The 18,488-nt window shown below is 46.6% G+C and overlaps 1 protein-coding gene across 4 annotated transcripts in view; it reads left to right on the forward strand.

Moving 5' to 3' along the window:
• The window catches only part of MAD1L1 (mitotic arrest deficient 1 like 1), a 529,982-nt gene extending 511,698 nt beyond the window's left edge, over positions 1–18,284 (forward strand). For 3 of the 4 annotated variants that reach the window (XM_026650732.2, XM_026650733.2, XM_024215057.1), the window contains one exon: positions 16,855–18,284. In XM_026650732.2, coding sequence (XP_026506517.1) covers positions 16,855–17,013 — 159 coding nt within the window. In that variant the 3' untranslated portion in view covers positions 17,014–18,284. The remainder of the gene's footprint in view (positions 1–16,854) is intronic. The other variant, XM_026650734.2, reaches the window with a different exon arrangement.
• Positions 18,285–18,488: the final 204 nt, after the last annotated feature.

Genomic DNA, 18,488 nt, shown 5'->3' on the forward strand with positions numbered 1-18,488 from the left:
GGCTTTTGGGGATTCAAATCCCCGTCCGGGGGGAAATCCCCAAAAGCCGGACATGTCCGGGAAAATCCGGACGTATGGTAACCCTAGCTATCCAGGTAACTCGCATAGCATCAAAGAAATTAGAGATAGAAGAGGCCTTTTAGGTCAAGATCCCCCTCTGCCAATGCAGGATTTTATAACAGTGAGGATTGGTCCTAATGGTGTTGGCCAAAATTTCTCATCCCCCACTGTTGTGCACTGTGCTGTGTGCTAGTTAGTTACCATCTCTCACATCAGTAGTGGCTGCATGTGAATGCTGCTGAACGCACAGTTTGTAGAGTGCAGTTTGTACTCCTTTGGGACCAGATATGCTGTATAACTGTAAAATTCTCGAGTCAGTGCAGTGCTGTCCCTTTAAAAGTGTGGGGGAAACATGAATTGTCATGATGCTTCTTGCGGGTAACATTTTGGATTCATTCTTCAGACAGAACAAATCCATGCTGGCACTTTCCAAGTTTAAAAGCTCCATTTTGGGTTAGAGGCCCAATGCTCAAATACTGCATGCTACTGCAGTTGCAAACACAATCTCCCATGGGGGGGGGGACAAATGCAAGATGATGGCTTTTGCAGAGCGAGCCCTACCAAACACTCTGCTTTGCTTCTCTGGGTCATAACCACAGACTGCCCTCTGTGTATGTGTACATTAATAGTTTTGAATGGGAATTAGTCTTAGCCATAAAGTTCACATCCAGATCAGAAAGGGGGTGGGGGTAAAGCTTCTTTTATTAGTGTCACCTTTTTTATACTCAAGCTTCAATACCATGGTGATGGGGACCACATATGTACATAGATACCATAGTCCTGTCCTTAAATTCAATTAGTACATTAATATTCCACATAACGAGCAAGGCAATATACGAGGCCTTTAGTCTGTGGATTTAAAATGTTTGGAAAATGTTATATTTTCCTCCTGTCTATAGCTGATTTGCTGCCAAAAGAAGATCTGGGTCTACAGTTAATTTTAGAAAGGTTAACTCTAGTTACAAAAATAAACCCAAGCATGGAGAGATGAAAACCAGATGGATGGGGAATAATGGGCTCCTGGTCTGCAGAAGTCATCGTAGAAGCTGATTTGACAGATAAACATGCAAAATATATCCCTTTTTTCATTTAACACTATGCAAAGGGGGCGATGTGCTCTGAAAGCTCAAGTTCTCCTCAAATGACCTTGCCACCTTTACAGCATATGCCACTCCGTCCTCCAAGAGGCAATAGAATGTATATATGTAGATTTGTAGATTGCTAGTGGGTTTTCGGGAAGATTGCTGAAAGACTTGGCACAGGGAAAGGGCAGATTTTAAAGAGCTCCGAGGGCTGGAGAGATTGCTGTTTGAGCGGCTTGGCTGCCTCGAGGTCATTGCTAATTAGTTGCATGTTGCTTAAAGAACTGAACATTAAATTTTAATGCTGGTATGAAAACAGCCAGCAATCACGCTGTCTCCCCTTTGTGTCCATGCTGCTGCTTGCTTTGCTGTGGCATCTGGAACAGAGAATAAAGTCACACCAGGGAAGGGAACAGAGCTACCTTAAAGTGTGTTTAAGAACACCGAGGTAGTATCGGCGCTCAGATGACAGAGGCTGTAGCATGACAGCTGTTACTGAATCGTGCATACAGGCCCGCTGGCAAAAGGCATCAATTTGTATGATATCTGGGTGTCTTTTCTTCTGTTTTCATAATTGCCGAGATGATGTCTGCATAAATCTTCTCCTCACTGCACCTCCAGCTACAGGAGCTGAGTGGAGGGTGGCAGACTGTCTGTGGAGAAACACCAGCATTGAGGGAGAGTTAATGAAATGTATGTCAGCCAGAAAGGCTTCCTACCAAAGAGGATGAAGAGCACAGGCAGATTCTTCGGAGTCTGCTGTAATCACATGAATGCCTGAGAACCAGCAGTGCTGTCCTCCCAAGTCCTTCATTGGTTAGGTACCAAGGACAGTACAAGGAGCCTCTTTGGGTATGTCTACACTTCAAGCTGGGGTATGATTTCCAGTTCAAGGCGACATGCCCATGCTAGTTTTGATCAAGCTTGTGTGCAAACAATACAGTGTAGCCATGGTAACACGAGCAGCGAGAGGGGCTAGCTGCCCCGAGTACGTGCCTATGGCCTGGGATGGGCAGTTAGCTCCTCACACTGCTGTGGCTACGCTCTATTTTTAACACACTAGCTCGATCAGAGCTAGCACAAGTATGTCTCTTGGAGCTGACAGTCACACCCCCAGCTCGAAGAGTAGGCATACCCTTTAAGGGAACTTCAGTAAATCTACCTCGGCCCTAACCTGTGTGGGCATCTTTCCAAGGGATGAAATGAAATTTACTTTCCATTTGCGTTCAGTGTTGGGCTTCTCCTGCTATTCCTTCAGAGATTTAACTTCAACTCTTGTTGGGCGGGTGAGATGGGAATTCAACTGCTCTTCAGTCAGCCATGGGCTTCCTGCCATACGTAACTGATCTTAGGTGTATGCTGGAGGAGCCACTGCCTACTGGGTGATAAGGGAATTCCCTCTCTCTGTATTACAGATTCACAGAATCTGTGCTACACCCCAGCTATTAAACAGTCTCTTGGAGGAACCCCTTCAGCTTTATGCAGTGAGTTCTTCCCAGCAAGTTCAAGTGAGATAACTGCTGGTTAGAGGCTTGTACACTCTTCAAGGACCGATGCACCTCAGCATGTATTTGCAGTGACACCAGACAGTCTATTCAAAACAGTAGGTTTATTAGTCAACTGGAACAGCCTCCGAAGTCCTTAGCACAGAGAAGTGAAGGTCAAAATAATAGTCCATCTGGCCAAGCCAAAGCAATCCACCAGCCAAGCTGTAATGGATTTCATTTCAGGCTCTGGCTGTCTCTGAACCCTTAGTCAGTTCCGGATGAGAGAAACCAGTTTCTTCTAGAAGCCCAGTCTTTATCCCTTGCTGGTCACCTCCCAGTCCTTTGTCTCCAGGCAAGGCTGTGCTGAGTTCACAACCCCACCTGCTGGAGCTTACTGCTGTTGAGTGTCGATTGTTCAGTTGTTGGGGCTTCTGTTGTCCATCTGGACCCTCTGTTGATCTGGGTTGGTTTCAGCCAGTTCCTTAGTGACCCTTTTGTTGTGGCCCAGACAGCAAGGTGACACACCTCATGTACTGCATGCACTGCCCCCAAGAGCAGACTTAAACCTTTTTCCTGCACTAGGTAGCAATGCAAAGTACAGGGGGAAACTGAGGAACATATAGGAGTCATAAAAATATTGCAGAAAATTCCCACTTCCTCACAGTTTAACTCTAGGCTTCCCAGTACAAGCCCATTCATTTCAGGTCTGACTTTGAGAAAACATACAGTAACGCCTCGCTTAACGTTGTAGTTATGTTCCTGAAAAATGAGAAACGATGTTAAGCGAATCCAATTTCCCCATAAGAATTAATGTAAATGGGGGGGTAGGTTCCAGGAAAAATTTTTCACCAGACAAAAGACTATATACACACAGTATAAGTTTTAAACAAACAATTTAATACTGTACACAGCAATGATGACTGTGAAGCTTGGTTGAGGTGGTGAAGTCAGAGGGTGGAAGAGGGTGGGATATTTCCCAGGGAATGCCTTACTGCTAAATGATGAACTAGCACTTGGCTGAGCACTCAAGGGTTAACACGTTGTTGTTAACAGTAGAAGGGCCGGCGCAACCCATTAGGCGGTCGCCCAGGGCGCTAATATTTGGGGGGCGGCGACCGCGGTGGCCGGATCTTCGGCCGCCCTGGTCGTTGGCGGTATTTCGGGGGCAGCATTTCGGGGGCGGGACCTTCCGCTGCCTCTGTTGGAGGCGGCATTTCGGGGGCGGGACCTTCCGCCGCCTTTGTCGGGGGCGGCATTTCGGGGGTGGGACCTTCCGCTGCCTAGGGCAGCAAAAAAGCTGGCGGTGCTCCTGAACAGTAGCCTCACACTGTATAAGGCAGCATAAATGGAGGGAGGAGAGACAGCATGGCACACAGAAACAGAGACACACATCGTGTGTGTGTGTGTGTGTGAGAGAGAGAGATGCGCATTGCCTCTTTAAGTACACTGACCCCACTCTAAGTACTTTGCCTTTTTAAGTAGATCAGCAAGTTCGGACAGCAGCCCCTGCCCCCCCCCTCCGTGCCCCGCGCCGTCCCCCCCCCCCCCCCCCCCCGCCGCTCTATAGAGATGGGGTAAGCGGGGGGGAGGAGCACGGGGGGGACACCCTGACAGCCCCCTCCCCCTTACCTCCCTCTGCACAGCAAGCAGGAGGCTCCCGGGAGCAGCTCCAAGGCAGAGGGCAGGGGCAGCCCATGGCAGTGGGCGGGGGGACAGCTGAACTGCCTGGCAATTGATAGCCTGCTGGGCGGCTGCCGCACAGAGGACTTAGGGGAGCGGGGAGCTGATATGGGGGCTGCCGGTCCACCCTGGTTCCAAGCCCCCACCAGCTAGCTGCAATGGGCTGCTCTTCCTGCAAGCAGTAGACAAAGCAGGCAGCTGCCAAACAATGTTAGAAGGGAGCATTGTGCAACTTTAAACAAGCATGTTCCCTAATTTATCAGCAACATAACAATGAAACAACGTTAACCAGGATGACCTTAAGTGAGGAGTTACTGTACTGTATTTTGGGTGGCAAGTTAATTGATCTGCTTAGTGTCCTAGTCCCCAGTTTCTACTGTGCTTGGATTTGCCAGTCTTGGTGAATCATGTCATGAGTAGAGTCACTACTAACACCAACCCCATGTGTTCAAAAACCATGAGATTGGATTAAAAGTAGTGTGTGTGTGTGTGTGTGTGTGTGTGTGTGTGTGTGTGTGTGTGTTGGGGAGGGGGGTTATTTGCGTTCTGGTTTGTGACATTTTAGGAGGAAGCCACCTGCCCCCAAAGTGTGTGTGAGCTTTTCAGGGTCAAAATCCAGCCTCAAATACATATGCAAAACTGAGTCCTCATTGGCTGCTCAGAGTCCCTCTTCCCTTCCCCTCTGCTACCCGCGGGTGGAGGAGCTGTTATTCTATCCCTCTTCCTCTCCCTGCCACTATCTTCTTCACTCCCTCAGTCTCCTCCTGCACCACGTTGATTTCCCTCTGGCTCCTCACATCCCCTTTAGTCTCCTGCTCCCCCCCATTCTCCTGCAGCCCCTAAATCTATCTCCTGCTCCCTCCTCAGTCTCCCCATGCATCCTTTTATAGTATCACCACTGCTCTCACATTCTCTGTGTCCTATTGGGGTGTCCTGTCTAGCCCCTCCAACCATGGATTGGCAGCCATTTTGCCTCTGGGCATGTCTTTGGTCTCATTGAAAAGGGGGAGGTGGCAGTCTTCTTTATTAGTGATAGTCTCACTGCCTCATGCAGATAGAGTGTAGTGAAATGGCAGCCATCTTGATTGGAGAGGGTGGACGTTTTGAATAAGGTGGATGTTTCGAATAAGTTGTGAGTTGGTGGCTCTTAGTTGTTTTCATGAAACAGGTTAAAAAAAAATCAGAATTTCTAAATTCACAATAAAATGATGAGAGTTGACAACACTGAGACATAGAAGTTTCAAGAGTAACTGAGGTTACTCTGATGCCAAAATGAAAACTTAGCAATGGTAGACAGCGATTATATAGGAGTCATAAAGCACCAAGATTCAATTCTATGCAAGGACAACTGGTGACAAGTTGAAGTCTGATATTTCATGCCCGGAGCCTCAGAGAGGGTCAGACTCTGAGGCTTTTTTATATCTTCGTGTGGCTATATTTTTCTTTCTCCTCTTTGAACAGTGATTTTACTCTGGGTAGTACAGAATGTGCTGCTCTGCAGTGATTGCATACAAGGGACTAAGGGTGTACCATTGCTTTTCTTGATTTTGGGTTTAAACCCAAATTTTGCCCAGGGAGCCAGATTACAACTAAATAAGAACTAGAAGAGGGTAATGAATAAACTTGATGCAAATTACCGATGTAATCTGCCATCTGGCCCATAAGTTACTTCGCCCTGCACAAACCCTACACTGCTTGGATGGATAGGAGCAGGCATACTTTTTATATACCACCCAATCCCATGGTCAAACTCCTAAGGTCTAATATCTGATTGTAGTTAAGTTAATCACAATGGGTTCCCTAGGACAGTGATGGTCACAACATCTTTTGGTTCAGTTTTCTATCCTTTCCCCTTCCCTGCTCATGACAACACATCCATAAGGCTATCAAGGAGATGAGAAAGATAAACGTATTAATCACACACTGGTGTCTGCTGGATAGTAAAGTAACAGTCGCTCCAGTGAGACATGCCTCACAGGCATCTCGTATAATCTGCTCATTTAACCATTCCCAGCCCCTCTCTCCCCTGATGTGCAGTCACCCACTGTCTCTGGCAAAGAGAAAAGCCCATCTCCTGAAACGAGAGGAATTTGTTTTTCAGCTGGTAACTAGTGAATCCTGAAGTCTGCACGACCCCCTTGCTCCCTGAGTCACATTTGTCACTGCAGCCACAGGCTTGTGTCTATTTTTCTGCCTATTTGTTATAATTTGGAGAAGGGAAAATAAGGAAACTAGAGGCCCCTGGCAGGAACACAATGCAGAGAGACTGAGCAGAAGAGTGGTGAGTGTCTGTGGAATCAGTGTTAGCACTCAGTGAGTAGTGAAGATGCAGGCAACGTCTTTCTCATTGGTGAGAGTCGTATACTTTGTCTTGAAGCTCAGCAGTTCATTGCACCAGCAGCAAGGTAGTTTATGAAATGTTTCCATATAAATTCACCTTAATACCACTTCCGTCTCTTGCGCTCACACAATATTTTGCAAGCTTTGTTCTACATGTTCTCTCACTTGTTTTACCATTCAGAACTACAGTTCAGAACAGAGCTAAATGGCTCCCTGTTACAGGAAGCAGCAAGCACAGAGATCTATTAATCAGAGCCTATACAGATCATCCTAGTCCACCTTCTTCTTTCTCAGTTGTTAACCTCGTTGTTCCTGGAAGCAGGTATCCTCTTTCCCTTTTTCCTTCCAATTCTCCCCGTGAGGAAGAGAAGAACTTGAAAAATGAATCTGCCTGTTACTGTAGCTAGTTCCTCTTCTAATCTGGGGACTCTCAGATACAGGGTTCTGTTCCCAGGCCCTATCACCTCCCTCAAGTTGTCTGCAGTAAGGGGTCCATGCTGGTTTTTGGTCTTCTCATAGTATGCCTTTTGGGGAGCCAGGTGCTGGCTGGCTGGAATTGCAGCCACATTTCTGTCTTACTCCAGAACCTCATGCTCTGATTTTATCAAAAAGGATGGAGAATCTTATCATTAGTCTTCAGAATACCTTTGGACGGGAGATCTCAGTAGGATAGTCCACGGCTGCTATTTTCCTTTATTTACATGGAGAGGAGAAATGTAAATTTAGCTAAACAATAGCCCCTAGCATTGCAGTGTAAAAGTGCAGAGTCATTTTAGAGGAAGTAACAAGAGATTTTTCTGTGTCTAATTTGTCTGTCCTACAGTGGGTTGGCATTCCACTTTACAGAGCACATGTGGTAGAGGCTGTTAATGCTTGTTAACCATTCACTCTGCCTTCATAGCTTGTTAGCTATTCACTCCGCAGTCTGACCGTTCCGATATGGTCACTGCACAGGTGGTCAGGAAGTTGCAGCGTGGACATCCTAGCAGTCCAGCTATTCAGAAGCTTTTCTTTGACACCAGTCATGTTAGGACATGTATGTCCATTTCTCTGTAGGTGTAGTACCAATGGCTGAGAGGTTAGTACCTCTTCCTTGCTTCTAGAACTAAGATACTGTAGCAGCATTGATTTTTTTAAAGGTATCGAACTCTTTACCAAAGGACAAGGAGGAATTTGGTTCAAAGACATAAATCCCACGTTTGGGATTTTTATTGGTTGGTATTTGAAAAAAATCTGTGGATTCCAAACCTTATTCTCTTAAGCACTCATTTTCTTTTTTGATGGAAGACATTTTTTAATACCTCAGAGGTAGGTCCAAACATCAGCTATTTCTACTAGCCAGAGGTCTGGTAGGAAGTTATAACATAGAATCTTACGCTTAGCCTTGCTGGCTACGTCTCCACTGCAATAAAAGACCTGCAGCATGGCCACGGCTGGCCCTGATCAGCTGAGTCAGGGTCATGGGGCTTGGGCTACGAGGCTATAAAATTACAGTGTAGACGTTCTACAGAGCCTGAGCTCCAGCCCAAGCCCAAACATCTACATTGCAATTTTTAGCCCCGCAGCGTGCGCACAGGTCAGCTGACACAGTCTCTGAGACTCCGTGCCGCAGGTTTTTTATTGCAGTGTAGGCATACCTGTAGGCTACCAAGAGGATTTTGTTTAGGGGATGTCCCCTGAGTGTATTTTTATCTCATTAGAATATGGTATTTGTCTCTTCCTATCTTAAACAGTCGTGTAGTGTTTCTATGTGCCATTAAATAGTTGCCAAATTCCACCCCAGAGGTGGCTGCCTCAGTGGTGGGGTGAGGTTGTGAAAATAATAGTTTGTAAGTACATCCTTCAGGATCAAAGGTGCTATCTGAATAAACGAATGCAAGAAATCAGTAGTACTTATCAAATAGTATAAATATTTATAAACTCTTCCCTTTATTTAAAGCCTGAGACCTTTCCTCTCATTTTTAGGGTGTCACTTTTTACTATCTAAACAGCAGCAATTTGTGGGAGACCTCATGACAGAAGAAAAGTCATCCATCACACACTTTTTCTCTCCCCAGGACTAACATCCACTGGTTTACTCCCCAGGAGAGAAGTGGATACAGTTTGACAAATGTTGGTATTCGTGTTTAAATGTCCCTTTTTGCCATCTCCTGGGGCCTGTGCAGATAAGTCAAAGCGCGTGGTTGTGTGAAGGAACTTGCCCATGTGCAGCGCTCCACTTACTTGTTTCCTTTGACACTGAGTTAGTGTAATAGCCGGTGCTCAGTCAGTTTTATCACTTGTGTATATAAAACCTGGGTCATGTTCCAGATTAAAGATGGAAGTGTGTTAGCTAGATGTCTGTACTGAAGAGACAGGAGTTGTGGTTCATCTCAATATTGAATAATAAGCAAGAGACAGGAAGTGTTTGTCATAAATCTTGACATGTGCATGGGGTTGTTCCTCCCTCACCCTACCCCAGTATTCAATTTTCATCCTGGGATTGCCAGGCACTTGGTCCTCTTCGCTCAGCAGTTAAGAGCAGCTTTTTCATTACGTTCCCTGGAAGGCACTTTATAGAGACGTCCGTCCCCCTCTGCCTCATAAATCCACTTTATATTTCAGGCTTGCAACATGGGGATCAGAGGTCTTTGGCAAGAAGCAATTATTATAAAGAACCAGTTCTCCCTCTTCTAGGTTACAAAGAGAATATTATGGGGAAAGGGAATTTAGCTGAAGACAAGGAGAGGTCATTTTTGTGAAAGGCAGTGTTCCCTGATTGATGGACAACCACACAGCCTTATTAATGCTCGGTCGTTAAGCGTCCCGTAGGGCATGCTAGCATGATGTCACAGGCTAACAAAACCTGCTGGTTACTACAAAAATAAACGAACAGAAGCAATAGACTGGGAGTTCAATAAACTCATAAATATTTCCAGGCACAACCACATCTTGTGGGCAAATTTGGTTTTTTGTTTTTTTTTTTTTTTTTTTTTTTTTAATATTTCTATCATTTTAAATGAACAGCCTCTAATTACAGTGATTTGCTAGTTACCTGGGGACCTGATATTTGAGCAGGGTGTAATGCTTATGAGAGATTGATTAGTGAAGCATAATTCAATTGGGGGATTTTGATAATGATATCGCCACCCAAGAGAGCCAAGTCTGAGCAATTATACGGATCCTCAGAACCCTCCTGACTGAATTGTATAACTTCACTAGTCAGTCTCCCTGTCAACGCCCCCCCACCTCTGTGTGTCTCCATCCTTTAAGCTTTGAAGAGATCTTCTAGAGGCCTGTTTAAAGGGAAAAAGATACTTAGCAAGAATTACCCTGTCTACAGAGTAATCCCATGGTGCAGACACTAAAGAGAAGGCTGTAGTGCACCAACTCCAGGGAGAAAAATGTGGCCATCAAATCCTATCTCTATATCCCACCCTGCCCTGGCCTGAATTTACAACATCAGCCCTAGCTTTGAAGGAGGAATTGATTGTGGTATTTTTAGCTGAGCAGTCAGACTTTGCAAATACTTTTATTTGTGTGTGTTCCTTTGGGAGTATGCGTGCGCGCACACAGACTCTTATACATGAGCTTTGTTTTCAATGTGTACTCTTTGCTGGGCATTGGAAGCCCGAGAACAGGCTTAGGGCCCTCTCTGAGGCTGTACTGCCTCTCTCTCTGACAGCGGCGCATGGACACTAGGCCTTTGACATTTAGAAAAATCTCAGAATCTAAAGCAAGAGGCAGAAAAAAAAATATTTTCTTGTTTAAAGGTCAGAGCCGACTGCTTTAAAAAATGGTTTTAAAATTGGTTTGTTGGACTGTGACAAGATTTAACCATACTAATGGATGGAGAGAACATGTGATCTGGGGTAGGCAGAAAAAGAGAAACCCTGCAGTAGACTGGCTGAGGAAGCTATTAAAAGTAAGTCATGCAAACTAAAGAACTTGCATTAGGGTTTTTTTATGGCTGACAAGAGAGCAGGTGTCGTGTCCAGCTAGGGAGCTGGCATGCAGGTTGTGCAGTGGGCTATGATAACACTGCTGAGTGATGCGGTATTAGGTGGGGTAAGAACGTTGCAGAGTTCCTAAGAGATACCCAGGTCGGTGCCAGAGGAGTTTTATAAAGTGAAAAAAGTGCCACAGAGCCCTGATTAAAGGAGGCTAGGTCGTGTGGGGCTCCTCGGCTTAGACACAGCAGAGCTGGGGCCTAGACGTATGAAAGGTAGTGCAGCAGGAGAGCGTGGCAGTCAGGCGGCCTTCCTGCGGGTGATCTGCTGGTCCCGCGCCTTCGGCTTACCTGCCGCCGAACCCGCGGGACCGGCGGACCTCCCGCAGGCATGCCGCCGAAGGCTGTCTGATTGCCGCCCTCACGGCGACCGGCACGCCGCCCCCCGCTTGCAGCGCTTGCTTCGCTGGTGCCTGGAGCTGCCCCTGAGTAGGAGGTTCCATCTTGTGAGGAGTGTGTTGCAGGAGCCGAAGGGTCACTGCAGACATGCAGCCTGCATGGCAAAGTTCATACAGTGAATAAAAACGCCTTTGGAGCAAGGAGGTATCAGCAGATGAGTAAGGTACTAGGGGGTGAGGAGAGCAGTGCAGGTGTCTTGGTGGATGAGTCCATAGCACAAGAGGGAAAGTGTCATGGGCTGAAGAGAACGGTATGGAGAGCCATGGGTATTAGGCTTCAGAGTCCTGCCTGCTGCCACATACAGGATTGTTCCCTGCAATGTATTCAGAGTCTTGGTGCGTTAGGAGGTCACACAGCAGGTGATCCCATAGAGCGAGAAGAGCAATGCAGACATCTTAGCAGATGAGATGGAGCAGCCCCAGTAGCTTCCCTGAGTAAATGTCACTGGGGCAACAGGTTACTTGTTCATTAAAGCACCTAATAAAACGTAGCCTTGAAAATAAAGGCGCCCCATTCACTTTGGAGTATTGCAGAGTTTCATCTGCACAATAATAAAGTTCCTCACTGTGTCAAGGGGGTAGAGAGTCACTCTGCCAATCCAGTTCAAGCAGCACATCCTCTTAGGCCTTAACCCTTTGTATGAAAACCGTCACACTGTGAGGACCCGGTAGCACACGCTGCATACACGCGTCTGAATGCTCAGAAGTGTGTTCCTCCTACATCGTGCATCTATTGTGTACATCACCCATGGATAGAGCAGTGGATTTTCATATGAAAAGGAGGCGATTGCCCCACTTTGTGGTGAAATCCTGAATTGTATCAAACATCATGATGGGATTGTCTCCTCTTCTCCCTTTCCCCCACCCTTGTTCTCCCCTGCTGCTTCTCCCGCCAGCCAACCTTCTTCTGGGGCCTCTGTAGCCCAGCTTTCCTCTCCCCTCCCTCCTTCTCTTCACAGCACTCCAGGGGTGCAGCTTAGGCAGAGGGCAGTGATGTGTTTAAGGGTCATTCATTTGTCAGACTTTCCCACTGCAAGGTGGGAAACTGAGGCAGAGGACACTGCCCAACACACTATGGGGTCGGATTTGTTTATGGTCGCAAGCTTTTGAATGTGCTTGTGGTGTTTGCCCAAACAATGCTTGGCTCCCTTTCCCATGTGTTGGCCAGCATTCTGTCACTGTGTCTGACCCATGTGTTGTGTGACCTCTTGCCGCCAGCTGGTTGGTCTACTAAGAACCGATGACAGTTCACACCAAGTTTCACTCTATAGATTTTTGTACATTATTTTAATTTTCTAGTTGCAAAAGTGTTCCTGGGGACAGGGGGAGTGTGAATTGCTGTCCCTGTCCCACACATCCATCCGAACCATTTGAGTGTCTTGTAAACAGCCAAACAAAATGTTATCAGACCTTTAACATCATCATCACCAGGCTGGAGAGAGAAATTTCAGCCCAGAAGATCACTTTTTTGGAAAGTTTATAAGTAACAAAGGCTGAGACCGAAAGTGTAATCTCGACCATACCTATAGCAACACTGGCACAGTCTGAACCCATGTATATGTCCTGCTGAAGTGACAACAACAAGTGATCCTCCTTTGTTCTTCACATGTCGCTGCATCACTTACAAACACCAGCATGGTCCTGGCAACTGCCAGGGGTGACCTCCTAACAAGGAGACACTTTACTTTTTGCAGCATCTAGTGTCCCTAGGTGTTGTGAGCATAGTCTGCTTTAGATCATTATTGTGCCATGCGTGAGGGTGATCCCTGCTGGAGGTGAGAGGAGCTAATGTTTGCTTTCCTGTGATGCTCACGGTTACAGAGAGACTCTTAGCCTCTCTGTAAGTGCAGCGATTGAATGCATACAGGCATTGCTCTTTTTCCAGGCCTGCAGCAAGACTGATCATCCTGGCATTCATGAGAGGAGTGGGGTGGGAGAGGCTACTCTGCTCCTACCTACCCTTCTCCACTTCCTGTGCCTTTCCGAATGCCAAAATAAATCTGCAGCTTGAAACACAGATATTGACTGAAGTGTTTGGCTGCAGATGGAGTGAGCAGAGTGCGAGACAAATAGAAAGTTTATCCTGTGACTGAAAGGGAGCCAGAGCTCCCTCGCTGGGCTGCTCACCTCTCTCGGGCATTCACTTTCCATGATTAGCTTTAGATCCCACTCAAGCCTTCATCTCCTGCACAGACAGATAAATAGAGTGGAACAAATGGAAAGGGCACACAAGTTCCAAGGTACCTGGTTCTCTTAAAGGACTGAGTGCTGACACAAGGCTTTATCTGTAATGCAAGTCTCTGCCTTCAAAAAAAATATAAAAAACTATAAAGCCTTGAATAATTTACCAATTTCCAGGGTTAAAAGGAAGATTTATGATGTTTTCTTCTGACTGGGAACAGCTAATCTTGTCTCTTATGGAAAAGCAATTGTACTAAAGACTCCTTTCTCTGAGGAGGTTGAAAAGCGACTGCTGGAAGTTCATGTCGCCGCATAGTAGACGGATCCCACTTGTCCCGTTCATACAACATGGCCAAAAAGCTGCTTCTGATTTTGTAATCACTCAATAGGGCAATGCACTCTAGAAGTACAAAGCATAGCGGGGTTCTTGGAACTCCTAGCCTGGGTCATGCACATACCAGTACATAGTAGAGGGTGTTTTGCCCCATTTAAATTGCTTTCCTGATAAAGATCCTTTATATTTCTGAACGCAGAATGGAGTGATAATGGAAACAGGCCAAAACTGAAATGTCTGTTCCCCAAAATGTTGGTGGGTTGGATAAAATAGAACCTGGATCTGAACCGCCCTGGCTTTGGTTTTGCAAACCCCAAACAAACCACCTTGATTTGCCCATTAACCAAAAGTGAAAAAACTAGGCCCATAACTTAGGTATCATCTTTGACTCGGCCCTTTCAGTGGACCCACATATTCAGTCCAACTTTAAGTCATGCTGCTTTTTCTTACACATCTCTAAAAGTAACAACATGCTAACCATACGACTGTGAATAAGACATTTTCGTGGTTTTGGTCCCAGATTAGATTGAGCTGATTTTTAAAGACACATTAGACATTTTTTTCCTCCCATCTGCCATCACTACTGAGCAGATTTAAGGTTCTTTAGGTCCCCTAACTATGCATTTCCTTACCTGACCATATTTGGCCTTTTTTTTTTTTTTTTTTTTAAAGTTTGGTTTTAACTCTGAATCTCCTGGCTTTTTAATGCTTGATTTGATAATTACATTCCTGTAATGTATTTTACCCTAAACTACTGACATGTACTCTCAACCTCAACGCTATCATAACAGTGTTTTTGTCTGGCAATTTTGCAAAATTCAACTCAGCCTTGACTATAAAGACAAAACTGGTGCCTCCATAATATTTGGACCTTCCTCTCACCAGCCTAAACTTTAGTGTTTCAGGTCACACAGAACCAGATCCAACACCATGGGCTTGGATTTGCAAAACCAAAATCTGGCCGCCTCGGCACATCTCTGATTGATAGCATCTGGCCTATGGTCTAATTCAAGGCTGTGTGAGAGCTCCACACTGTGCCTGGGCTTGTGCATAGATTGCAAATGCATATCCCTCACTGACCTAGTTCCCTTTCTCCCTGTCATTTGCCAGTTTTTCATCTTTCCCAGTCAGTCTCTTCAATTTGTCCCTGTCTGGCCCAGTTTCACAATGGATGCTCAGAAAGCAAGGCGGGTGGCTCCACTAAACAAAGGATTACGGCTCTAAACTTCACCATCTGGAGTAGTTCATAAAGAGAAATGAACATTAAGCTGAACTGAAGTGGAAGAGCTTTAAACAAACTCTTAATTTACTTTTCCACTATAAAATCTTGTTTAAATCCCCTCCCCGGCATTGATGTGACAGGGGCTTCCTCTGTGCCTTGCACGCTTCACAATCAGAAGTGACATTTACATGAGAAGTTCATAATGAAATTAATCCTGACTCCTGAAAACATGAAATTGGAAACAAACAGATCCCCGGGGCCTTTGGTGCTTCCCTGACATTATTGCTGCCCTTCTGGCAGGCGAAGATACATGCTGCCTGCGCGCACACATACCCTCAGCTCAGGTCATCGATATCCCTTTTGAGAGAGGGCGGTTCCACCTGAGCTGCTTCAGGGTTTCCCTTCTGCTGCATGGACTGTGGATAGGGAATGTCCTGTTACTGAAGCAGGTTGGACTGTTAGGCAGTGCTTGTGTTGCCTCTAGCTTTGCTTCATTAAGGGGGTAGATGCGGAGCAGTGATCATTCCCGAAAGGGAAATGTCTGGGGAGAAAAATTTGAATTTCCGTTGTGATAGTTTTGCTGGTTTATTAATAAACAAGCAGATTTTGTGCCGCCTGTGGCATGAGGGGCTCTCAAAGCATCCTTTGGCTCCTCTTGCGTTTTGCTTCTTTATCCTTTTTATAACCTATGTTATGACGAGAGGAGATTTCCCCCATGTATTGGGATTCCACCCTTTTATGTGTGTGTGTCTGGAATAATTTCTCCCATCAGCAAAGCACCTGGGTATGTGAAGCAGGGCTGTCTATACTGTGATAAATAACTCACGGCACCGAGTCTCAGAGCCCAGGCGCTTGGGTTGCAGGCAGGCCCAGCTCTGGCTTTTTGGCCGCCCCAAGCAAAACCGGGGCGTCCAGAATGACAAAGCAAAAAAAAAAAACCTGCGGCGCCCGCCGGAGCCAGGGTGCAGGGAGACTCCCTGCGCTGCAGATGTGCCCCGGCTAGCGGGGGTAGGGAGAGAGAAGGGAGGCGGCCAGAGCTTCAGCGGGGTGCTGCCACGCGGCCCCGTCGCCTGCCGGGAGGGCTCTGCGCTGCTCCGGTCGGCTGGGAGGGAAGGATGCGGGCTGCCCTGCCGGGCTTGCTGCAGGGCGCTCCCGTCCTCCACGGCGCCGCCCCCTACAGGGCGGCCGGAGCGGAACACCACCCAAAAAAAAAAAAATGCGGCCGTGCCGCCCTAGGATTGGGCGGAATGCCGCCTCCTACAAGCTACCGCCCCAAGCACCAGCTTGCTCGGCTGGTGCCTGGAGCCGGCCCTGGTTGCAGGGCTATAAAATTGCAGCGTAAACGTTCGGGCTCAGGCTGGAGCCCTGGCTCTGAGACCCCACTAGTTGGCCGGGGGAGGGTCTCAGAGCACGGGCTCAAGCCCAAGTCTGAATGTAGACACTGCAATTTTATAGCTCCACAGCCCGAGCCAGCTGACCCAGGCCAGCTACAGCCATGCTCTCAGTCTGTTATCGCAGTGTAGACATACCCGAACTAAGGGGGCTAGTTAAAGGTAGATCATTGGCTCATTTAAAGGGAATGTTCATTGAAAACATGTCTCCTTATCCTCCAAGAGAGGAGGCGCTTAAGGGCTTTGATTCTTATTGGAGAAAGAGCTCTTTGAATATTTCCTGCTTCCCAAGACCAGGCTATTCAAAGATTTCTCTTCTAAAGCATCCCTGGTTCTGTATTTTCTGCTGTGACTGCATGTGTTAATTGTTCAGACCCTTTAAAGTTTGTTTTCAAGATATTTTAAACATTCTCCCTACTGCCTTATAATTCATTATTCATTTGAGGCTCACATGGGGGGTATTGTTCAGAGATTTTGGAAATGCAGAACTTAATAATGGTCCAATTAAATCATGTGTTGAACACCTGCTCTGCAGTAGATAACGTTACTTTGATTAGAATAAGATGCACGCTGAAGAGACTCCAGAGCGAGAGTGCTAGAATTCGTCAGCATTTGGCGTGAAATAAAACCCTACTGTATTAACAATTTCTTTTCCTTTTCCCCTCCCTCCACCTCTTCCTTCTCCCCTCAGGCCTCCAGCTCTTCTGGTGGGAAGATGCAACTTCTGGAAACTGAATTCTCTCTCACAATCCGTGAGCTCATTGACCTGCACCTGCTGCACCAGGACAGCATACCAGCATTCCTCAGCGCTGTAACCCTCGAACTCTTCAGCCGTCAGACCTGTGCTTAGCCCTCACTGAATCCCAGCCTTGCACTTTCTGGACGTGGATTGTGAATGGACGTGTGACTATCATTGTTTCACCACTGACCAGCCTAGTGCAGTGGAAAGGGGATCCATGAGCTAGCCATGCCAAGTTCTTTTTGTTTCTTCTGCTGCATTCGGTTGCTTCCAATTTCTTTTGAAGTCCCCTCTCTCCTTTTCTCCCCAAACGCTTCATGGCTGTTTGAAGAGGCAACCAAGGAGTCTGAATGAAGAAGGCATTTCCTGCTTCCTCCTGAGCTGGAGTCACATTCCTTTGGCCCAAAGTCCAGTTACTCCTTGACAATGTTGGTCCAACCCAAAGGCCTCTCTTTTTTTATGTTGATTTTACTAACCAATCTCTCTGACAGCTCTCAGCCCACCACACACATGCAGATTTCCACAGTAATATTTCCAGGGGAGAGCATGTATAACTCCAGGTCAGAGTTTCCTTTTGCCAACTCCCCACCCCCCTATTTATGAACATTGAGACCTTTTTATTAAATTGCCAGCCTCTTATGTGGCCAGTCTCAACAGGAGTCGCTGTCGGGAAGAGCGTGAGAATGCTGGCTTTGGGGAGCTCACAGCTGCTCAAGTCCCAGCTTCTTGCAGGACGATCCTGTTGAATTGGGTCTCGACCTCTCCCAACTGAAAGCTTTTTAAAACAGAGACCACAGGCTCTAGGGGAGATGACAGCTCAAGCTGCCACCAGCTAATGAGGACTAAGGTTTGGCTTCTGACATTTGTGGAGGACTGGAGTCATGGATGGATAGTGGGGCCCTTCGGATACACCCTGCTCTCATAGATAGCTCGCTGATCAATGAGAGTTGACAATCTTTCAAGACATAAAACTTAGCGAGATCTAGTCCTTCATAACTCCAGATCCTGGTTTGCCAGAACTCAGCACCTGTGTATACCTGTCTCTCTTTCTCCCTCTTGTGCTGTATGTCCATTGCTTAGATGTCACTTGAGTGCTTTTCCTTCCTTGCGCAAGACTCTCGGGCGGTTGCTTGGCTTATCTCAGGAACACAGGGAAAGGAGCAGGGAGTGGATGGCCTCTTCGTGGTGTATTCACTGTATTGTTGTTTTGTAGCCCAGTGTCCATATCCAGGGTTGTCACCTTCTTGTATTACTGGGTGTAACCCCCACCACCACTACCACCTCTCTCTCCTGACTCTGCGGAGGGCTCTTTCTGAGAGCTCTGAAATGTTGTACTATGATGGAGGGAGTTGGTTAGTTTGTTTTTCAGAATAAAGTGTCACTTCCCCATCTATGTGTTTGCTTCTTTTATCGAGCGTTTGCACCTTCTGTGGCGTCAATGGTATCCGTTTTGATAACGGATGGTCAATCAGTGATGCTTGGGTTGATTTTACCACAGGAAGGGAGGGCGTATTACGCAGCTCTGTGGTTCTCCAGGCACATCTCATCAGTGCCAGAAACAATACTAGTCTAAGCCATTATACAAC

The sequence above is a fragment of the Terrapene carolina genome, unplaced genomic scaffold (assembly GCF_002925995.2).
Source record: "Terrapene carolina triunguis isolate 2854851 unplaced genomic scaffold, T_m_triunguis-2.0 Scaffold93, whole genome shotgun sequence".
In the NCBI taxonomy this organism is placed as follows: Eukaryota; Metazoa; Chordata; order Testudines; family Emydidae; genus Terrapene; species Terrapene triunguis.